The sequence below is a fragment of the Lepisma saccharinum genome, chromosome 3 (assembly GCF_977018435.1).
Source record: "Lepisma saccharinum chromosome 3, izLepSacc3.1, whole genome shotgun sequence".
Classification (NCBI taxonomy): domain Eukaryota; kingdom Metazoa; phylum Arthropoda; class Insecta; order Zygentoma; family Lepismatidae; genus Lepisma; species Lepisma saccharinum.
In genome coordinates, this window is record NC_139231.1 from 68,353,540 (window position 1) to 68,378,573 (window position 25,034).

At 38.0% G+C, this 25,034-nt stretch overlaps 1 protein-coding gene across 5 annotated transcripts in view; it reads left to right on the plus strand.

The window, feature by feature from the left end:
• The window catches only part of alc (5'-AMP-activated protein kinase subunit beta-1), a 39,674-nt gene extending 17,320 nt beyond the window's left edge, over positions 1 to 22,354 (plus strand). For 2 of the 5 annotated variants that reach the window (XM_083119925.1, XM_083119927.1), the window contains exons 4-7: positions 3,967 to 4,075; positions 11,928 to 12,045; positions 18,824 to 18,936; positions 21,487 to 22,354. In XM_083119925.1, the coding sequence (XP_082976051.1) occupies positions 3,967 to 4,075; positions 11,928 to 12,045; positions 18,824 to 18,936; positions 21,487 to 21,633 (487 nt within the window). In that variant the 3' untranslated portion in view covers positions 21,634 to 22,354. The remainder of the gene's footprint in view (positions 1 to 3,966; positions 4,076 to 11,927; positions 12,046 to 18,823; positions 18,937 to 21,486) is intronic. The other 3 variants (XM_083119926.1, XM_083119928.1, XM_083119929.1) reach the window with 3 other exon arrangements.
• The last annotated feature ends 2,680 nt before the right edge of the window (positions 22,355 to 25,034 follow it).

A 25,034-nucleotide genomic window follows, 5' to 3' on the forward strand; every position in this document is an offset into this window, starting at 1 on the left:
GAGAAATTACCTGAATAGCTTGGTTTCCTCAGCGTGGTTTGTGGCCATGTCGGTTAAACGTCAGCTTTGTAAGCTGAAATCCTATGTTCGATTCTCCTCGTGGTAGCTTTTTTTTTACCAAGTTTAACATTAATTATTTCATTGACTTTGTATTTCAGTGTTTTAAAGTGTGATGCGAACCACTATGTGCCTTGATCAAGTATCGAACATGGGACCTCCTGATTACAAGTTGTGACACCGATTGTAGCATTATATTTTGTTATTGTTCGAGTGGCAAGATGAAAATAAAAATATGACACCCACAGATCTTCTGACAGTCAAGAGGATTTTGAGTGTAAAGCGTGTTTTATTTTCTTCATCGTATTGCGGCTAAAACTCACTGCTTACAATAATCAATACTAAGAACGAGTTGTGAAATACAACTGAAGATGAAACGCCTTGCTTATTCTAATTGCATTTTTTGTTTTTGTTATTTAGTGTTGCTTTTCTTCCATTTTTGGCTACTCGCAACGATGAAGAGAGACTTAAAAAGAACACCCATGCTCAGGCCAAATTCGAACCCGGGGGCCTCGCATTCTAACGCATTGTGATAAACACCTCTTCACGAACGTCAAAAATGCGTTTTTTTTAAATATATTTTTCACAAATCTTTCTCATTTACATTACTTTCATTGTAGACGAGGACAGTCCAGTTAATTAATATTTATGCTGCAATCTTTCCGTTAGCCCTTTTCTTTGAGTCTAAGAGACACAAAATTCCCTGCGTGTGGTTAAAATGTTTGATAGTAAGCAACACTGCTGCTTTCCATACACTTACTTCGGCTGTACTGCCAGACACGATTGCTTACGAAGCTGGACTTCAACTCAAACGAGTGTGCCACTTTTTGTGAACAGATGTGTACCAGCCTCTGTAGTGGAGCAGTCAGCATTGCATGCTATAAGCCCGGAGTGTCCATATGCAACTCTGGTTAAAGCACAAGTGTATCATTGTGTTTGCCCCATTATCTTTTTCATCATTCATCTTCATCATCGCAATTAACCTAAGGGGTAGAAAAAATTACATAAAAAAATTAGAAATTAAGTAAATTTCTTGGCATGAAAAGGTCTAGTTTCCTTTTCTCTCTGTAATGTGAGTGTTGCCAGTATGGAGGGCTCAGGGACCACCAGCTGCAAATCATGAACAAAACAAGCTGGTGGAAATTGATGAAGAGATGGACTGAAAAACAATGCCACCTAATGGTGAGCTCCAGACAGGAGCGCCGACTTGTCAAAATTATTTGGGGGGGGGGCTCTGATCACTGAAATAAATTAATGAATGACTCACTCTCTCCCTTTTTTAAGTTTTGGCCTCAGTGTTCGGAATCTCATAAAAGCCCATGAATTCCTCAAAAATATCAAAATTTTTATTCACAATTCTAATGCAGAATAGTAATTGTCCACGGATGGATATATCACAAGTTTCATCAACCATAATAGCAAAATATTCCTGACTTTTAATATCTGCTACCACGGAGCACAAAACAGATCTCCCTAATATATCAATGATCTCGTTTTGAATGTCATGTTAGAGCCATTTGTAGCACTAACGTCCCATCCACTACCCTAGTTCTTGCACATCGTCTTTTGGAACTCTTTTTAGTAAAAATGTTAACAATACTCATAATTACATAGTTAGTATATAGTAATAAGTCATGTGTTTTGCTGTCTCTGGTCATAGCCCCCCCAAAGTTGATGGTTTAGCGGTCTCAGCCCCCCAGATTGATGGTCTAGAACATTTCAAATGTGTATTTAAAGTTAAGTTCATCTGGCACAATTCAGAGTAAACTTTATAAGAGAAGCAAAATAATACATTAGATCCTCTTAAGCAAAAGTATTAGGGAGGCTCTGCCCCACATCGTTAACATTGGGGGCTCGAGCCCCCCCAAGTCCCATGGAGTCGGCGCCTATGGCTCCAGATGTACAAAAAGGTGGCACATTTACTTTTAGCATCTATCAATTAGATTTTGGGTTGCCATAGATATTAGTTTTTCTTGTATGTACGCATTGCTTGCATTGTAGAATTATTTTCCTGTAGTTTACAGTTATTACAAGCATAAGAAAACAGTTTTTCGTTGTGACGTTTCAGGAGAACACACGCTCCCTTCATCAGACATTTATTTTCATTTTGGCTAAATATGGATTAGTTCTTTATTTCGAAAAAAAAATGTCTAAAGTGACTGCACCATTAAGGGTTTTCTTATCACTGACGAGAGGAAACCAACCCACTACCTGAGTGGCAAGTTTATTCCACTGTAGTCAAAATGAAAATAAATGTCTGATGTAGGGAGCGTGTATTCTCCTCAAACGTCACAACGAAAAACCGTTTTCTTATGCTTGTAATAACCGTAAACTACAGGAAAATAATGCCATAGATAATCTGCGTAACAACTTGCAAAGGTCGTCCAAAATCAGTTGTTGTTCAAGAAAACATTGATGCTGTGCAAAACCTAATACTGCAAGATCGTCATGTGACATATTGTGAGATTGAGGCAACCATAGGCATTAGTTCCACCAGCATATATAAAATATTACATGATCATTTAGCTGTGAGAAAGGTATGTTCTCGTTGGATTCCACACAATTTGACAAAAACTCAAAAAGACGGCGTCAATTGGTGCAAACAAATGCTCAATAAATACAATCGTGGTGCTTCAAAAGACGTATATAAGATTGTAACAGGTGACGAATCATGGATATATGCATATGAGCCGGAACGTAAACAGCAGTCGACTGTATGGGTGTTTCAAGATGAACCCAATCCAACAAAAGTTGTTCGCGCTCGAAGCACATCGAAACAAATGTTCGCCTGTTTTTTCGGAAAAACTGGTCATGTGGCAACTGTGCATTTAGAGGAATGTAGAACGGTCAACTCTGAATGGTACACAACAATTTGTTTGCCAGAGGTCTTCGGTCAAATACGGAAAACAAACAAACGCCGTCGGATCATTCTTCATCAAGACAATGCCAGCTGTCACACATCTCGTCTAACAACCGACTTTATGAACAGTCAAAAAATCGAATTGATGGGTCATCCGCCGTACAGTCCTGATTTGGCACCCAATGACAACTTCTTGTTGTCAGTTTTCAATGCCAAATTCCTGTTTTTTCATTGTTAGGCTCAAAATATAAATAGTGTCCCTCGTTGCAGCCAATTAACACTTCAAGAGATGTTTTAAAAGATATAGAAAAAATCTGTAGTATTTGAGATTTTATATTAATTTAATGACCCCCCCCCCCCCCCCACACACACACACAAAATATATTTTCATTTAACTTTCTAAACTTTTGAGAAATGGACTTGGTTTACAAAGCCCCCCCTGGAGATCAATTCTAGTTATGGGCCTGTCTCTGATCCTTGTGTCTGTGGTGCCATGAGCAGCTTTTGAAACTCGGGAATCAATGATGGCAGATGAACAAAATTGAACTGATCGCTGAAATGTTGTTTTCCAGTTGCCAGTTCAGAAGGTACCAGGTACTGCTCTACTCTCTGTGCTGTCATCGAATTTTCAATCCTAAGTGAGCTAATGCAGTATGTTTAATGTAACCAGTTCCTTGAAATGTAATCCTGCCTCTACATTGCTAAAATGTGCTCTGTTGTTCTACACATCATGAACGTTATTCATTGCTAAGTGTTTGTATCATTATATTATGAAAGGGAAAAACGTTCACAGGGAAAGTAGGGACAAAATATTCAATGTTCTCAAATTTTTTACATCAGAGCAATGGGGGAAGGTATAAATAATGCAACATGGCGGAGTCAGCCACAAGGGAAGGGGAACATTTTTGTCATTTGTGACTGAGAGGAGTAAACAAATGACTGTCCAATTTAATTCACAAGTTGACCGCGGTCTCTCTTTTTTTTTGATACCATATAGTATTATTTGATGTAATTCAGTGGTACCAGATTTATTTTATGAATCCGTAAAGTAATGTTTTTTCCAGCCATGGTGATTTTGTTACAATCATAGACCTTCCTGAAGGAGAACACCAGTACAAGTTCTATGTGGATGGAGAGTGGAAGCATGACCCTGGAGTTGTAAGCACTATTATACTCTTTTGGTTTAATGTTCAAGTTTGTAACAGAGATGAAAATTTTTTAAAATACCAGCATAAAATATAATGTAGTGGCTCTCTGCGCATTCATAATTTTATCTATGTCATCATTCTCATTCATTATTTATCACTTCAATCAGTGATGGAGCCATCACAGACGACCGCTTCAATCACACACAGATGCTGATGAATGTGTGGATGGAGGGAAAAATGGCACGGCAAATGTAGATGACTCGTTCTACTCATGTAGACACATATGAGTGTAAGAGAATCACTTTTAGGAACAATAGCATAAAACAGGCGTGGTTAACCTGCTGTATTTGTGAAAGAGTGCTACTATGTGTACATGTGGACTGCATAGGAGTAGCATGCTCTAGTATGGTAAGAGTAGCAGAAAGGAGGCTAGTGAACGAGGCACGAGGTTTTGTCGACTGCTTTCATGCAGTGGAGAAACCACGTGTGTGATTCATGAGTAACGGTTCAGTACAGTGTTGTAAACATGGCAGTTCTGTGAGAAAAGAAGGAGGTCACCTTCTGTTGCGGTATTTGTTATCTCTCAATGCAAGCAGTGTCCCAACTCCTCTGCTTCTGACTGGCTTTGAGGTGCAGTGTTCAGGCAGCACCTTGCAATGCACAGAGCACTTGCTGTCCTCCACAAGTGCACCTGCGTTGTGCTTAAACCCAGTATAAAACTTTCCCTGCATTACATTAGTGAAAATGAGGAACTATTGGGGTATTTTACATCTATTATACGTAATAATTGACAAAGCTAACAAAAATTGTACGACTGCCATGAAACAGTTATACGTGTTGAAAACTTGGGCTATTCTTGTAGATGAGAAATGCTGAAATTATGAATGCGCGTAATGTTAAGGGCAGAATGGAGTATGTACGTGTTCCCTATTAACTTTCAAACTACTGGGGAAATTTGAAACAGAACCTCAAATTTATAAGATGAAGTTTCTCAAAGAGGAGAGTGTCTTCCAATTTTTGTAGTGAATGTAGGTGCTAATAGAGGTTAGTTTTCTTCTTAGGTGGTCATTTATAATAATTATTATTTATTTTATTCAGAAACTTGTATTTAGATAATAGTAGACCAGCCAAATACCAGAATTGTGACTTTTACCCGCATGGAATATTAATAACAGGCATCCATGCTAAATCAACCAGTCATAGATCTGACAGAAAAACTAGCGTGGATGCCACCAAAAATTTTGACCTTAAAGATCATTTCAAGGTCATATTCTGACCCTAGAAGGTCAAATTTCAAACTCATCCAAATATGTTTGTGTAATATATTAAACGAAAGGTATGGACAAGACAAACTGTTTGGTGATATTTTTAGGTCAGAATATTGATGTCAGAAGTAGCTCTTGTGGGGCAAAGTTATACAGGCTAAATTTGTACACACTGGAGTCCTGTATAGTGGACCATCCAAGAAGCAAAAAAATCTATTACTTGCATGGAATGTTAATGAGAGGCGTCCATGGTAAATCAGTCAGTCATAGGTCTGATAGAAATACTAGGGTGGATGCCATTAAAAATTTTGTCCTTCTAAAGTTCAAATCACAAACCCTGAGACCTTCTGTAAACAAAACCACGTGCATGCAGAAAGCATTGCAAACTCATAGAAGTAAAATAATCCACACGAAAATCCAGTGTTGTTACAGGATTCATTACGTAAGGTAAAAAACGGCTAATTTGTAGTATGGGATACACTGCTGCTGTCTCACTTTAAACCCAATGCTCTTTCTTTTTTTACTTATTGCTTCACCTTTATGGTTAACTCTTTGCACCAGTAATCATTTCCCATAAATTTGGCTTCTTTCTTGCATGTGAATTGAATATACAAGGTGTACAACTTTGCTTCTGCCGTTTTCCGACAGGTGGCAACAACAGGAAGTAGCGGTCGAAAGAAGCAGATCGCAGACGTCACGCAGTTAGCGTGGACCTCTGTCAAGATAACCCCATTCAAACATTAGTCGAGTGGTGTGTGCATCGTGAAGTTGTTCGCGATTGAAAATGTCAGTGTACGAGCCAAATTCTCGCCATTTGCGGGAGGTTCTACTTTTTTGTTTCAATATGAAGAAAACTGCGGCTGAGGCTCATCGAATGCTCTCCACTACGTATGGTGAGGACGCTATAAGTGAGAGAACCTGTCGTGAGTGGACCTGTCGTGAGTGGTTTCAACGCTTCAAGAACGGTGACTTTAACGTCGAAGACCGGCATAGTGGTGGAAGACAAAGTTTTCGAAGATGCAGAATTGGAGACATTGCTGAGTGAAGACTCGCGTCAAACTCAAGAAGAATTTGCACGATCATTGGGAGTGACACAGCAAGCCATTTCAAAACGTCTGAAAGCCATGGGTATGATTCAGAAAGAAGGAACTTGGGTCCCGTATGAGCTGAAACCAAGAGAAGTTGAACGGCGTTTGTGTGTTTGTGAACAGTTGCTTCAGAGGCAAAAACGGAAGGGATTTCTGCATCGGATTGTGACCGGGGATGAAAAATGGGTTCATTACGATAACCCAAAATGCAAAAAAAAAAATCGTGGGGATATCCCAGCCATGCTTCCACGTCGACGGCCAAACCGAATATTCATGGCTCCAAGATCATGCTCTGCATTTGGTGGGACCAGCTCGGCGTCGTGTACTATGAGCTGTTAAAACCAAGTGAAACAATCACAGGTGCTCGTTATCGAACGCAATTAATGCGTTTGAGCCGAGCATTGAAGGACAAACGGCCGCAATACAGCGAGAGGCATGACAAAGTGATTTTGCAGCATGACAACGCACGACCCCACGTTGCCAAAGTGGTGAAAACGTACCTGGAAACATTAAGATGGGACTTCCTACCCCACCCGCCTTATTCTCCAGACATCGCTCCCTCTGATTATCACCTGTTTAGATCAATGGCTCATGAACTGGCTGACCAACACTTCCGATCTTATGAAGAAGTCAAAAAGTGGATCGATTCGTGGATCGCCTCCAAAGATGAACAATTTTTTAGACGCGGCATTCGTACGCTGCCCGAAAGTTGGGAGAAAGTAGTGGCCAGCGATGGACAATACTTTGAATAATGCCTGGGTAAGCAATGTTTTTCATTACAGCGTCATATTTTTGGGGAAAAACGGCGGAAGCAAAGTTGTACACCTTGTATTTTACTTGCATTTTTTTAGACAAAATGATATAACATGGTAATGTATATTTCTAAGGATGATATAGATAGGAGTGTATTTGAAATTTGTTTGTAGATTTTATGTAAATTGTATCTTATGTAAATAAAATATGTAATGGGCATAAACAGCCATATGCAATGCTGTAAGTCCAATAAATATATTGATGATGATGATCAAAACAAGACAAAGAAAGTTCGTAAATTTATTGCGGTTGGAAACTTTGACAAGCATCCTAATAACGATTTTTGTTCCGCCAAATATAGTGCACTTCGTAAAATAACTTGGTGACATGGCAAGGCAAGATAAGTGTGAACATTTTGTAGTAATATGCATTGTAACTTTCAATGAGCTTAGAGATTTGTGTACATAATGATATTTTATAACATTGGTTATTTTCTAAAAATAATCATGTGAACAGCAAGGAAGTAGTGCAACTTAGTAATATTGCCTGACTTATCCTTAGAAAAATAACATGCCGAGTTCTATGCGTGCGGGAAAGTCTCCGTGTTCTCCGAGCTTGTTTTCAAAGCACCAGCAAGGACAGCCTTTGAAAAGGGGTGAGAAACAGATTCTACTCAACATTTATGTAACGTTCTGTCAGTGGTATCCTGAGAAACCAGTAAATGAAGTGGTTAAGTTGGTATCCCAGTGCAGTGGTGTGTCAGTGTCTGCAGTTTTAAGGGTTATGAAAGAGAGAATGACCGGGAGAGTAAAAATGTATGCGGCTGCATATTCGTCTGTCTGATGTTTTGAGAGCGGGTTCTCACATTCAGAGTCTCTTATATAAAATTAATAGGTGCGGCGAACTATGAGTGTAACAGCAGATGATTGCGGTCATGAATCAGCTGACGCGGAGTGATACATCGAATCGGTGAGACCGTTTGTTTACAGAAGGTCTCAGGGTTGGTGATTTACACTTTAGGTCAAAATGGTCAAATCTCAAAGTCATCCAAATATAGTCATGTAATATATCAAAATAAAGGTATGGACGAGACAAATAGTTTGGTACTCTTTTTAGGTCAGAATATCCATCTCAGAAGTAGGTCATGTAGGTCAAAGTCCATTCGAATATTTGTCAGACCCGTAGGCGATTGGTTTTGCATTGGTGCTTGCTATTAACATTCCATGGATTAAACGTTTTTTAAAGCCTACTCAGAGAAAATAACTCATTTTCCATGTGCTCTGCACCGTATGCTATGTACGGCCCTGGAGATAATTTGATACGTACGTATAAACGGTGTATATATATTAAAAAGAATAAGTAATAATATGGCAATACTGAACTTTGATATGAAAGTTTTGATTATATTATGTTATTGTAAACGAACAGTAGAAATTCCTAAAACTTAAAAGACACTGTTGGTCTGGAGACAAACGAAAACTACAAAATTGAACAAAGAAACCAAAGTATTCTGAAAATATCGAACCATACTTCCCAATTTGAAAGTCGTTATTTTGACTTCAAAAATTTGAGTTCTTCTTTTTAAGTCCACTTTATGCCCAGATAAGGTAGTCGGAATTGGACCTTCTGTTTAATGTAGGATCCAAACTACTATGTGCCTCCACTGAGTATCAAACTTCGGAACCCTTTGTTGCAAGGGACCTCGAAACTAATGTATAGTTTATCTAGCTTTTTCCATCCATTTCTATTTTATTTTACATCATGTATCTACCTCATAGTCTAATCGAGACAATGATGAATGATGAACAGGACAAACAAAAATATACATACATACATGCCTTGACCAGGGTTCGAAGCTGGAAACCCTAGCTTGACGCTGCCTACTCTGCCAGGAGTCTACTGTTATTTAGTTGCGAACCGTTCATTTGCATTTAGCAATAACATAAGACAAGAATACTATCCCTTTAACATTCGTGTAAGGTTCTAACATGCTGTGAAGTTGAGGTGATGGCAACCAAACATGAAAGCAACTTGAACCACTAACCATAAAGAACTATTAAGAAACCAGTGTGGTATTTAAGAAATTTCCGGGGGGGGGGGGGGGGTGAAATTCTACTGCTTCTCGTCCAGTTCTATCACGAGTCCTTTCTTGTCACTGAGAATATCAGAAAGATGGAAACCTCATTGTGGAGTACTTATCAATCATTTGCACTCTTGTTTCTTAAAACATCGGCCACATTTAAAGAAAATGTTGAAACCTGTGTGAACTGATCCTTTCTCACTGCCCGGTAGTATGCTTTTTCCATTCAGTATGAGTTCAGTTGTGTTGGTTGCATACACGCCAAATTCTTTCTGTAATTCATTCAGCCCAGAATTTGCTTTCAAAAAGTTCAAATGTGAAGGGCACTCATCAGAATAGAGGTTATTCAAAATGATTGTTGGAGTTTCAACGTTTCTTTCTCAGCAGGTCATGAACCATTTGACATTTATAACCGCATCGATTGATGGAGGCACTCTCAAAGTTTTCTTTTGTAATAAGCAATGCCCTGTTGTTACTCATTTCACCGCTAGGAGACAGGTTTTACAAGATGGCACGTCAAGGAGACAGGTTTTACAAGATGGCACGTCAAGGCTCTGAGAAGGTTCCTTCCTCCCTCGAATTCCATCAAAGGTAGTCAGTTACCATTGACTAACACCCTTCTCTGAAAATCTTCTTTCGATCATGATCCTTAGGTGTTAAAGCTCGAAGTAGCATAGGCAACATGGCTTCAATCTTAGTTGCTTTGGTTTGCCGAGTTCCCTCTGATTTTCTAGGACTCCGTTGGAAAGCCTCTGTAGCATGGCCCACTTGTGTTTCTGGTTTTCCACTATGCAGGCACCGTGTCTCCTGAAACTGTGCACATCACCGGCGATGTGTTGTTGGACAACATCAACTGACTATGATGAAACTCAATCACAAAAACATCTTATCAGAGCGATGAACCGCTAACTTGTAAAATCTGCCTCCTAGTGACCAAATGCATTACTACAGGACACTGCCTATTATGAAGGAATACTTTGAGATGTATCCATGAATTAGTGTGGTTATAAATGGCAAATGTTTCACGGGCTGCTCACAAAAAATGTTGAATGTCCAACAATAATGTGAATAATCCTGTATAACATTCTCAAATTGGGACTATGAGCGACTTCTGACATCAATATTCTGACCTAAAAGCAGTACGAAACTGTTTGTCTCGTTCATACCTTTCTTTTGATATATTACACAACTATATTTGAATGAATTTGAAATTTGACCTTTTAGGGCCCCTGTGGCGGAGTGGTTAGCACATCACGCTACAATGCCAGGGGTCCCGGGTTCAAATCCTGGCCTGGCCATGGATGTTTATGTGTTCATTCATCAATTTCATCATATCATCACTCATCCGCATCTTCGCATATTAGCCAAAAGTGGCACAAGAAGCGAAGTAAAATAAAGCAAGTGAATCGGGCCTCAATATGACCTTGAAATGACCTTTATGGTCAAAATTTTTGGTGGCATCAACCCTAGTTTTTCTGTCAGGTCCATGACTGATTGATTTAACATGGATGCCTGTTATTAACATTCCATGCTGGTAAAAGTTTTTTTTTAAGCTTTTTTTGCTTCTTGGCTGGTCTACTATAAATGATAAATGTATTTCCCTTATTGTAACTATTCCACTGAAGGGAATCATTGTCCAAGTGCTGTTGAAAATGTTGAGAAATGAATAGGTGTATTCATGCAAACCACTGTTTGATTTAACAAAAGATTATTGCACTTTGTTTTTAATATAAGCCTGTACCTTCACTTTCGCGTACACTATACAGGATGGTTCATAAGTGTGTAATCTCCCTTTCAAAAACAAGTAGGGATGAGAAAACATGAATCAAACATCCTAATACATCATATGAGAAATTGAAATATTGAATTGTTGTTTTAAGTCCACTTTATGCACAGAAAGGCTAACTGGGACTGGACCTACAGTTTAAGCTGGGATCCGATCCACTGCAATGTACCTCCACAGGGTATTGACCCTGGGACCCCTTGATTACAAGGCAATGCAATTACCACTATGCCATCAGGGAGGTCACATGATATAAGAAAGAGAGGAATAACTTTTTGAGATAGGTTACCAAGTTCACAGCCATCTTCAAGGCAACTCCACTTTCTTAAATGGAAAGTTGGTCATGTGACACATAAGAATAAGTTACAACTTCACAAAAACACAAGATTTGCTTAATTTCATTGTAAATATATATGTAACCTAAAATGTTTTTCATTATGGGCGATGGATGACTACCCATTTCTCAATTTTTTCAATCAACTTAGTAATCTTTCCCAGTAAGATTCGTTGAAATCTTTTACCACAACGGAACATGAATAGAGGGCTAACTTTATCTAAAGAAGTGACCAGCAGTGAACAACATTTGGGGGTTCAAACCCCATAAGGGTTATTAGAGTTGTGCTGATATTAAGAATGTTGTCATGTTTCTTATAAAATCCTCTTTTGATGTGTCACATGACTTCCTTTCCATTGAATAAAATTAAGTTGACTCCAAAATGGCAGACTTCAAGATGGCCATCATGTTGCTAACATATCTTAACATATTTCCCCCTTTCCTATGAATGCATCAACTTATGTTTTGTTTTAAATTGATGTTTCTGCACTTATTGGCTTCCTTGTATACATGTGAGAAATAGTATTTTTATAACAATATTTTTTCTTTGTTATAACAGGATATTGTTGAAAATGGCGTGGGAACAAAGAATAACCTTATTTGTGTAAAGAAGTCAGATTTTGAAGTGTTTGAGGCTCTCGCAATGGACAGTGTCAATGGAAACAGTAGTCAGCCAGGTAGGTATTGCAGAAAAACAGTATTCAACTACAGGGTTGTCACAAAGTGGGCATACCCCCCCCCCCCCTGTAATTTCGACACTATGATGGTTATGGTTGAATGCTTGATATGAACACCTACATGATGGCTTAAGTGTCCGGAACATCGGTATGGAGACAGTGTTTTTTGTGGCATGCTGAACTCTGCGCCATATTAGGGCACACTTCGCGATACAAGTGTGAATAAGACCTTTTTCCAAATAAGAGCTTTTTCCAGGCGGTGACGTTCCCCTCAATACGTTCTGAAGGCCTCCAAGAAATCGCAGAGGTGGTTAATCAATGACACAGGTATGTGTTCATATAAAGTAATCCAACTATTACCATCATAGTGTCGAAAATAAAAAAGGGGTATGCCCACTTTGTGACCACCCTGTACATTTTTCATGTACGTAGAAATTTTCTAGTTCTGTGTTATTTATACCTTGTGTTTTATCTATTACATTTTTTTGCAGACTGACAGAATAGCATGTCAAGTCAAAATGTCCATGTGAGTCCTTGCACATATGTTATAATGTTAACACCTACACTTTCTAAATTATTAAATAAAAATTCAAGTTTTACTTACGTGTGGTTTAAAAGGTAAATTTCTGAAACTGACGTTTCAAATCCGTTGGTGGGTTGTTCTTCAGGGTATCCAATAAAATCACTTTAAAAAGGTAAAACAATCTTAAAAATGGTTAGAAGATGAAAAAAAAATGTTTGCAGGTTATCTCATGGTATTAAACTGTCTTGTGTTAGCAACACACATCACTGCTCACCACCTGCAGCACTGGACTTGCTCTTGGACTTGTACGAGTATGTATGTGTTTCCTAGGGTTACCAGATCGCTGTAAGGGAAATGTAGGACATGCTCTCTCCCAAAATGTAGGACATTTAAGTCAAAATGTAGGACGCAACACATTCTCAATAAATAATACATATTTCTATTTCTATAGACACTTTTCAGTTTTCAAAAAATTATTTCCCAACGAATGTTTAAATGCAAAATTTCAAAACTTGCAATCATACTAATCAATGCACCTCTTACTACTAGATTTAAGTGGTACTTCTCAGAGGAGACAATTTTTATCAAAATTTCAGGTTTAGTCAAACTACTATATATTGATGTTAGAGTGGACAGTCAAACTCATTGAAATTATAGGGACCAATACCAAACATTTTACAGACTTTATGAAAAAAGAATTCTCTCGTGAGCCTGTTGTGCTCATGGTAATGAAAATACTCTCTCTACATTTGAATTATGACCTGTAATGGCAAACAAATATTCATCAATTACTATAATTTAAAATGGTTTCATCTTGGGTAGTTTTTAGTTCAATAACAGGGTGTCTACCAAAATAATACATCCAGAAATCTTGACTTTTTCTGGACTTTTGTAGATCCTAATTAAGTAAAGTTGGAAATTAGTAATTAATAAAATAAATATTTATTTAATTAAAATCCCTAACAAAGGCCCAGTTAAGATGAAAACTGAAGCTGAATTTAAGAAGAGAATTAGATCTACTATTTCGTATTAATGCATCCTGAACTCTGTTTGGCAGACAAGCGAGGCTTTGGCGTCTGGACTCACAGCTAGTATAATCTTATGTGGGGTTTCTACCTTGTACCTTAGATTCTCGAGGCAGTCAGCACCTGGTTATTCTTAACAACATGATGAGGAAGTGGATATTACTCACTACTGAATACAAAATAAATACATAAAATAGTATTAAAACTTTTCAAACTTATATGTTAATATGTTATATGTTATTCCGGGCGAGGTTTCGGAGGTAATACTTTCTCCTTCTTCAGGTATAACTAGAATTCTAGACACCGGACATGGTGTCACGTGAAATAGTGTTAAATAGGAATATGGTTAAAGGAATCGGTAAAAAACACTTAAAAATCCTGGTTATTAAAATGGTAAAAATCCCTATCCAGGTGAAACATTTGAAAAAATACTATTATCCAGTGGCAGCCGGTGGCAACTTTGATGGGTAGTGCCAACGTGATCAAGAAATCGGGGGGGGGGGGGAACCTTCGCAATGCCACCCCCTCCCCTTGCGGTTTCGCCACTGGCCAAGGTGTTTATCCTTGTTTGGTAACATGGAAAACAATGTGTGTTTAAGTAATAACGTACTAATCCGATTCATCATCACTCACTAACCTATCTTTATACACTACAGGACACTTCCCTAAAAATATAACAATTACAAGAGGAAAGGAAAAACAAATCCTATCACCTTCTCCTCCCCCATGCACACGTATTCTAACTGGATGTCGAAAATATCTTTGTTATGAAAAGAAATTGTCGAAATGCCAAAGGAAACTCGCATCATCATAGGATTTTTTACTTTTATATTTTAAAAAAGTCTGCATGGCCCTCTTGGTGCATCTATCTATTATCAAAAATGTTCATTTCTCCAAAAGTAGGCAGAAATTACTTCCCTTCCCCAACGGGTCTTACAAATCAGTCATATTTAGCGACTTTTCTCTGAAGGTGGCAACTGTGTCAACACTGCGAAAGTTCCCTCACCGTGCCAGGCGAAGACGGGCACGGTTTCTTATGGGCTAACCCCGCCCCCTGCAACTTTGTTCTCGGCTCATGGTGGAAATGTTCCTCGCTGAGACTTCTTCAACCCTCTGCACGTGTGTCAACTTGGTTAGACCAGCTCTTGGGCAGCACGGACTGTTGCCTCGTGAGGGCAATGTATTCATTTAACAATACTTGGCGAGGTATGCTTTTCTTCTGAGGGTAGTGCCATGGCACGGCGGCTCAACCCCTTGAGCCGCCACTGCTATTATCCAAAACTAAAATACTAAAAACCAGGTGCCCACATGGCAGCCGAGGAACTCCCATCCAGCAGTAAAGTGAAACGCGTGGGTAATGGTCTACACGAGCAGAGTTGGAGATTACCTCCTCCCCCACGGGACTGATTCCCCTCAACCGCAACGTCACCAATCCAATGAGAATTCGCATTCTTCCCCTACAACTCTCAAAACTTCAGCGGTGACATGAAAACCCAACTTAGCGTAATTTTTACCGGCATTATCCCATTTTCTAAGGAAATGTATCCACCCCTCTTTTAAATTACCGTCGTCCCTATTGAGCTTATTGCTGCTTCCTGTGCATATATATGCTGCTTCATATATGTTCCGTTCCAATTTATTACTACTTTTTCTAATAACTTCCCTTTTTATAATTTTATGCTTGCTCTAAATAATGTGTTCCGCGAGGCCAGTTTTCGGAACCCCTTGTCTAATATCTTTATCATTAGAGCCCGGAAGTTCAGGCATTTATTTTCGTTAAAATAGGCAGGCAAAAAGGCATTTATAATGTGGAAAATAGGCACTAAAAATGGGAAAAAAGGCAAAATAAACTGAAAAAGGCACATTTGAAAGTCACTTACTTTTATCTATAATTTCTGGCAAAATGTTAATGAAGCATACATAAAACAAGGAAATGTAGCTGGACTCATTTCGATAACAGCATTTTCACATTTTGCACTCACTACCCATTTGCACTTTTCCACAACAGCTGACCCCTTTTCTCCTGACACTTCCATCATCTGCTGCATAGATTCCTCGAAGATTTTCATGGATGCTACAAGTGTCTCACCTCTTTTTTCTAGCTTTGTAATTGTCTCTGGCAATGCACCATAATGTGCAAAAATAAACGACAGTTCATTCTTCAGTTCTGAATAGCACAGGAGTTTTTTCACTTCACGAATTGAAGCCGCTTCATTTTCTGGAAGAGCATCGATCACCTCACTGTTTTTTTCAAGGTGGTTAACATATCAGCATATAGCTGCTGATATCCAGGTTCCCCATCTCGTCAAGACTGGTTGCGGAGGTAAACTAAGCTCAGGTGCAACTTCCTGAAATGTTCGGGTTCGAGAGGGAGATTTCAGAAATATCTTCTTTGTGTTCGAAATCAACCTGTCCACTTCTGGGTGCAACACTCTAACTTTTTCGGCGATCCTGTACATTGCGTGGGCTACACATGTGATATGAAGCATGTTCGGGAAGAGAATTTTCAATGCTATGGTAGCCTTCTTTATATAGGGAGCTGCATCACTGATAAAAAGTAACATGTCATCATGATGTACACCATCTGGCCAGAGCAGAAGTAGGGAATTTGAGAATAACTGAGCTATTGATGAACCATTGGCTCTCTCTAGTTGTTCTGACGTGAGAAGAAATGACGAGGATTCTCTGCATGTTGGTTCCATAGTTCATATGATGACGTTGGCTATTCAGCGTCCCATAGCGTCAGTACTTTCATCTGTTAAAATCCAAACCTTCTTTCCACCAACTTCAGCACGAATTCTTTGCAGAGCTTCTTCGTAGCGTAGATTCCGACGGCACCATTTCTTTAGTGTATTTCTCCAGGAATTTCCTCAGTGACTTGTTTTCCACTTTCCAGAAAGGTATCCCTGCTTCCATGAAAGCTTTGCACAGTTCAAGATAAAATTGAGATTGCCTGTTGGATGAAGTGCCCACTGTTGAAATTAGGGATATCTTCTTCTGTCCAACCTTCTTGGCAACTGCAGATTTATGTTTTGCTGTTAACACATGCTGAGATATAAAGTATTTATTCTCATGGTTGAATGTTTTTTCACATATCTTGCAGAGAAGAATAGTACCATCTGTCAAAAATGTGCTTTCACCAAATTCATGCACGTAACCATGTAACTTACCACTTAATAGCACACTAAATTTCGGCATGATGACAACTACACAATCCTTTCCTTCCAAAGTGCAGAACTAAACTAAAGATAGAGAACTTGATTTTGGAATCCATGCAAAGGTCCTTGGGCATTAGTGCTGTTTCTTGTCAATAACCTCCTGACACGGACGCTGGACGTGATGATGTAATTGTGCAGGTGTTCTGCAACAGGTTTTCAGCAGTCAATCATTCACAAGGACATGTTAACAGAAAGGCAATATCTTTTTTAAACACAGTTTTCTCCTTCAGCAATGTTGAAACATACGTGAGTTCAATATTACTTAAATAAGGCGAAAATTATTCACATAATAAACGGAAGAAAAATAAATGCCAACAACGTTTTTTGGGAGAAAAATAATTTATTTACACATTTTTAAAAAAAAATGTTTAAATTTCATTGAAAAAGGCAAAAAAAGGCATTATAATTAAAAATAGGCAGTGGGGTCCCAAATAGGCAAAATAGGCAAAATGAAAAGGCTTCTAAAACATTCGAAACAACATAAAAAATGTATATCCGGAAAAATTTTATCAATATATGCAGTAGATAAAAAGAGGCATTTTGCCAAACTTCCGGGCTCTATTTATCATACTCACCCCATCGGATTCACATGCTCCTGCCCGTTTGTCCTACATATTCCTTCTCGCATTCACATACAATTTTGTAGACACCTTTCTGTTCAGGGTCTTCTTTGTTCCCCCTTCCACCTTTCTTATATTCTGTAAAATATTTTTCAACGCTACGGGGGGGCTTTCATTCCACATTTCACACCGTATCCTTTCGTTGTTTTTTCTATTCTTTCAGAAATTCCTTTATGGTAGGGAATACCGACAAACCATGTCCCCCTATCCTGTTCCTCCTTTTTAGCGTCACTGTCGGCAATATTAACCAGTTCCTTCCCTACAATTCTCCTCGCTTTCGTTGCAATCCTATCCATCTTCAAGGTCGTATACGCATTCTTTAAACCCACTCGCTTTATCCAAGCTATTTCTTTTTCCTGCTCATTTCCGTCATTTCACAATCTCTCCGTCCTGATGTAGAAATTAAGGTAAACATTATATTTGACCCTACACGACCAATATGACCGAGAGATTTTTCATGTCTTGAAATAGAAACCGATAGTACGTTTAAGTTGCTAAATCCATCCTTAGTCCACACACTTGTTCTATCAACACCAAACAATAGACAAGGCCAACAGAACAACCTCTCTGTAACATCACAACCTGCTAACCAGCTAGTTTTCTTGTATTGCGCAGTTTGAAAATGTCTTACATACTCCTATTTCTTATCCTTATGATTACTACTACACAGGCAGGTTAAAGAAGGGCAGGGTCTATCATTTTTAACTATTTCTTGTTTTTCCAAGAAAGAGCGAAAGTTGAATAGTTTTTTAATTAGGTCCTGTATCACACCCTTAAAAAAATTGCATAACTACTGTTGTATAGTAAAAAAAAAATGCATTGAATCTTATTTCTAATCGTAAGTACCGCATTCTGTACATTTTTAGACATGTTTTATGCATATTGTATTAGGTCAATTTCTGATTATATGAGCAGGTAAGATTTATTGATTGATTTGCTTTATTTTACTTTGCTTTTTGTGCCACTATTGGCTAATTTTCAAAGATGGGGATGAGTGATGATATGATGAAATTGATAAATGGACAATCACAAACATCCATGCCCAGGCTGGCATTCGAACCCAGGGCCCCTGGCATTGTAGTGCGATATGCTAACCACTCCGGGAACTAGCAGGTAAGAGAGTGTGTCTTGCTGGCCAGCATAACACACTACGAAGCCAGAGGTACTAGGTTTGAACCCTGGTCAAACCATGGATGCATTAGTGTGCCTGTCCCATCATCAATTTAATTAGTTTATCATGATTAACTCAAGAGGTAAAAAAGTGATGTGAAATAAACAAAATAGATAGAAGAAAGTGTGCTGATATTGTTTGTTCAGTCTGACTGTGGGGGCACAAAATGATTATTTAGATTTTTGGCTGTGGAAATAAAATTATTTTTTGTTTTCCCCAAGGAGGCTATACACAGGAAATACCAACGCATAAACCATGGGAGAAGGTTCCAGGGCCTCCGATTTTACCTCCTCACTTGCTGCAGGTTATACTCAACAAGGACACACCACTTTCTGTAAGTATCAAATACTGTAGATATATTACATAAATGCATGTGGAAGATAATATTTTTTGTAGCAAATGGTCTTTATCACAAATATTTCATGTAAGTTAACATGTATGGTATGACAATTGTTTACAATAATTGTAAATTAAAGATTGAATAGTCACAGGTTTCCCACTGGACTAGATATCCTTGAAAAATAATGCAAATCAACTTAGGAGTGGAGTGGTTGTAGAATAATCAGGAAATTTTGGGTTCAAGTTCTTATTGTGTAATTATGTATTTTTGTTATATTCTGCCACTTTTGGCCAATTGTGACAATCGGGATGAGTAATATGAAGGGACACTCACAAAGAATGCCCATGCTCACATCAGGATTTAACACATTAACAAGATTGAAAGTCAACCATAAGATAGATAGCTTTGTTTGCCTTATTATTTACACACTTTACTAAGTGAGAAGAATGCTTCAGACATTAGTAACTTACAATCATGGTCACTTGTACAACCTACTTTTCACAACGGAATTCCTCACAAATTTATATTTCATGCAGGTCTAAAATTTCTCTGACCTTCAAACTTACTTCCACAATTATTCTTTCTTATTCTGTGGAACAACAGCCCTCGGAGGTCTGCCAAGCAGCTTTCCCTTAGGTGGTACATCATTAGCGTGTCAAGTCCCATTGCTACTGTTTTCAGGTTGGAGTTTCTTATGATTTGCTTTCAAGTAGCTCCCCAATTTTCACCACGTAGCTGCGTGAAGACCAACATTGTTGGAGTTTGTACTGCTAATCGAACAGGGACTGCTCTTACCGAAACCAAGAGTGCTAACCATTCAGATATGCTGGAGCTCTGCAATCATTTCTTGGATTCTAAAAACATTTTTCATCCTCCTGTGCAATTTTCAAAATCATTACACAATCAGAAATTTGACCAAGTTTTGTAAAAAAACTTCAAAAACCTGGAAAATACTATTTTACAGTATTTGGAATTTTGAAACTTTTGAATATAAAAATGTGGATCTTTTTCTTCTATCAAGGTGTTTTATGAAGTAAGGTTATTTCCAGTGTGTTCAGTTGGTAGGATATCTGAATTCGGTTCAATTTCATGGGTGGGTGATCTGTTTTCCACCTTGTCCCTGGATAAATTGGCTCTGGGGTTCACCTAGCCTATGATAAAATATTCCTAGTAGGTAAAAATGGCTGGAGTATTATACTGATCACACCTCAACAAATAACCGAGATAGGCCGCCAAGTATTTTCAATCTCGGGTATAGTGGTGGTGATGTGTAACATGCTCTCCAGCCTCCTTTACAAGACAGGCTTGCCCACAGGTACTCATCGATGAGAAGCTTGGTCAGGGATAGAGACATAGGGATAGACAAGTCTGCTGATGCAGACGCCGACGTTCTCATCCACCTTTTGCCAGCTAGCGACCTGTAAGGATATACCTGTCTCTGTACTCTAACTGAAGATCTGCTGGGAGAGGTTATGCTTGTGAATGTACTTAGAGTCTGACTTGCGACTCGCGTTAACACACTCTACCTAGAACCTCCTCCTCTCTCTCTATTCAATCGTAACTTGCTCCTCAATAACTGATTTAGAACTGACCTTCCAGTCCGAGTTCACTCTCCTCATGCACCACTGTCCAGTAATCCTCCCTCCAACTTCCTTGCTCTATCCCGTTCACTCGCCAACTGTCCATTCTCTCTCCCTTCCAACTCTCATGCCACATACGCCTTCCAAGTCAATCACCTGATTTTGACTGATTACTTATTCAGCATTCCTTTCTCTGCTATGTTAAGACTTGACACTTCTTACCCAATACCTTGGGTACGATATGCCTCAGTTCATACTTACTATTCAATGTATTTAAAACCACACCTAGCACACCAATATCAGTAATACTAAGAAAATGAAAATTACATTTTGCAAAAAATCAAATAAAGCATAGAAAAATTATAAACAATTTTTAGTGAAATATAATAGTCTATATCAGTGGGGGTCAACATTCACTACACTTTTTATGTGGAGAGTCTTGAATGTGCCACTCCACTTAAATGTAACTCCCCCTCCCACGTATATTTATTACATTATGATATTTTGGAAGAAGAGCTGTTAGATAATGGGCAATGAGAAATAACAGGCAGAGTGATAGCAGTTTCCCTAAAAAAGGAACGAGGAAGGGTGGTCACGTTTGCAGAGATTGCCTGGAAGGGGAACAGGGAAGGGTCATGTTCCCATGGAAATTGATGGCCAGCTGAATAGCAAATTTTGTACATGTAATATAATTTCAGTATATTTTTTTTCTTATTGGGGAATATTTCATATTTAAAATTAACCTTTTGTTTTATTTTTTGTCATAAATTTGATAACATGCAAAGTTGAGACAACATTTATTTCTTAGAATGTTATAACATTATAGAGTGGTCTGGAAATTCATTTAATGCCCGGAAAAGCCTGAGTCAGTACTTTTTATTTTTATTTTGGCTCACTCTGTATAATAATTGCAATGCATTACAAGAAAAGAGACTACTTCATGTTGTTTTCTTTGTTCTTTCAGTGTGAACCAACATTGCTACCGGAACCCAATCATGTTATGCTGAATCACCTGTATGCACTTTCGATCAAGGATGGCGTGATGGTACTCAGTGCAACACACCGGTACAGGAAGAAATACGTCACCACCCTCTTGTACAAACCTATATAATATTTCCTGCATCAGTGGGATAGAGTTAGAAACAGTTTCACATATGGAATGGCCGTGTGTGATGGGAGGCACAAAGTCATCTTTCCAAAATAGAGGAAATGGAATCGTCTCTTCTCTCTTTCTTCTCTAATGATATACAAAGTGTGACAATTTTACGTAGACATTTTAAAGAACATTTTAAGTGATAAGGAATTAAGTGCATTGCAGATTTCTGCATCAGAATAGAATTTGACGAGAAAAATGAACTTGCAGTATTTTGTAAATGTATTTCATTGTACATATGTTTTGTTCATGAAGATTCAGGCTTCTTTTTTTAACAATTAGCATTTCTAAAGCTAGTTGCCAATGAATATTAGAAATCATTTTTATCATGACTTGATAGAATACTTCTTTTGTTTTAGTTATTTGGATTGTTATCGAATTATTTTGTTGCTTATTTGTAGTTTATGCAGAATTGTTTGTTAGTATATAACTTTACTCCTGCCAGGATTTTGCAGTAAAAATGATTGTAGTTGCTGCATTGCAATTTGTAAATGTTTTATTCTGAGAATTGTGCTACAATAATGTGAATGTTCAATCTAAAGAGGAACAATATTGTAAGATTTTTCCTGTACTCTAGAAATGCATTTTTTAAAGAAAAATGTGGCATATTGCTGTAATTTCAAACATATGCTGTTGAAATGTTAAGGAGTTAAAAACATACATAAAGAGATGGGTAAATTCAAACTTCATGTTTTTTTTTTTCCTTTATAAATCCTTTCAGTGGAGAAGTTTGTGTGTAATACAAGACAAGAAGAAGAAATGTATTCTAAAACTTAGTGAAGTTCATTTTTGGATGAACAGAGTGGTTAGAACAACAAAGTTTGAATCCTGGCATGGGCACTCTTTGTGAGTGTCTTCTTCAATTTCATCATATCATAATCGTTACTCATCCTCATCATTGCGATTAGCCAATAGTGGCAGCAAAGTGACCCTAAACTAACAAAATAATAATATAAATAAATAAATAAAAGTGCTCATGTCTCATGTTCTTGTGGGGATTTGGTGACAAGATTGTGAATTGAGCATTCAGTGCACTTGGCCATTGCGACGGCAAGGTAAGTTTGAGGTGTGATATTACTGATTGATGTAGACATGGGCATCCGGAAAGGGGGGGGGGGCATGCCCGCCCCCCCTGGAAGATGAATGTGTACCTAAAAATTATATATTTCACACATAGTTTCATTTCAATCACAGTAATTTATGTTAATTATTATAAATTCATTGAAGAAACATGATCATTTCAGACTTAAATAGTGTTTTTTGAGAGGGCATCACTATTTTGGAGGAAAATATGTGTCCTTTGCCCCCCCTGGAAAAAATTACCTTGCCCCTCCCTGGAAAAAATCCTGCGGACCTCTATGGATGTGGAGCTTCTTTTTTTCTCCAATGGCTTCTAATATTTAAAAAATGTTTCCTTTGTGTCAATACTGAAGCAGTATCATGGATAGAGAGAGAAGGTAGGCATATTCGTTTTTAAAATCATACAATTCAATTATGGTGAATTTGTTGAAAGATGAATGTAGATCTACAGCTACTAGATTATACTGGTCACGAAGGTACTGACTCCTCACCGCTTCAGAAGCCCATAATGTTAAAGCTTGAGCCTTCATGGCTTTGGCCAGGTGCATTGCAAGGATAGGATAGGCCATGTAATGACTCCAGAAAGAGTTTCACTTCTGTCTTGGCAGAACTAGAAACGCTGATAAAAGAAATCATCTCTTGTTTTACTTGTCCCCCTCCCTAACAAAATGCCATTTTAGAGTGCTATGGACAAGTTAAGTAAGTGTTCAGTGGTTGTGTATGTAATTTCTTTGTTTTGTGCACAGATTTCAATTATTTTATCAACTGTATCCCTGAAGAAAATTATCAGAAGAAGCCTGGTTCGAGTTTGTGGCAAATGAGAGTTTCAAAACTATAACCATTAAAACTGCCATACAAGGTTTTGACATCTAAGGTTTTACAATATATTTTGCAAGGTTAGAACCATGAATGACTAGGCTAGATGTAAAAGTACAGTGGTCATCATTTGAAAGCGAGTGCTGACATCAAGTTCCTCAACCACTCAAAACCTCTGCCATTTTGCAGCTAATCCTGTTATATTATATGCAAATGAAAACTCATGTAATGGTCTTTTTAAATGTGCTCCATATTATTTCTGCTATTGTTAGCCTACAAAATCCATTTGAAACAAATGAATGTAATCATTTTTCCACCACCAGAGAGCAAGGAGGAAATGACCACCTAAATCTTGTAAGGTGAAAACATTTGTTCTTCATTTTAAGTTTTCTAACATGCAGTAGTTTTTCTGATAACTTCTGTTTAATGCACCAAAACAGATCTTACTACAAGTCCAATACGGCAGAAGAAGGGACAAAAAACACATGCATGGAATGAAGTTTGTTATTTACGTTGGGACCATGAAACCTAATTTACTTACCTAACCAGTACTGCATACCCAACCCAAATATTTTTTTTATTATCATAACGCAAGAGGAAACATAGGAAAGAAATATCAAATGAGTTTAGTGTTACATTATATCAAACTTTGCAAAGTAAGGATGAATAAGGAATGGTTAGTGAGGATGGTGAGAACACAAGCATAGAAAGAGAAGGAATTTTAATGGGTTTCGTGCATTCTACAGATCCAACAGCTTCTGGCCTGCTGAATCTTGTATTAGTTGCCTTACACCATAGAGGTTTGGACCTAGATGCAGGGGTCGAGGATAACCATGGGCAGCAGTTATAAGTGCTGGTCACTCAGGAGTGTGGAAACGAGTACAAAATATACAGAAAAATCGGGAATGTCTTCATCTTTTCAAATTTTACAAGATGTAATGACTTAATAATAAGCCTGTGATGTCATCTGAATCTCTCAATCCTGCTGATGCAATCATCTTTCCTATTTGTCATTTAAAGCTAGGACTAATTTGCTATTATTAGCCATGAAGAAAGACAAATGTAAAAATGATATTTCAGTTTGTAAAGGAAATCCAACCCTTTTGCTTTTAAATATACGAGGGATGTTCCTAAAGGTCATTCTGACTTACATCCAATAAATCTGTTGCCATATTCTTGTCATCACTTTTCAACTCAACCTCTCCCTGTTTCAATGCACTTGTCCTATTGGTGCTTGAATAATGGCCCTGACGTAGAATGCTTTTTCTTCAATATATAACCATTTGTTAGCGGAAGCAATCACATCTGAACCAGACTGAAATCTTGTCCTACAAAGGTGCTTTTTTAATTTCTGGAACAAAACATTACTGGAGGCCATATCTGACAAGTATGGAGGATGTTCCAGAAATGTGAAAGTTGCTACCGTTATGGTAGCTATGGAAACTTTCAGATGTGATTTGGTT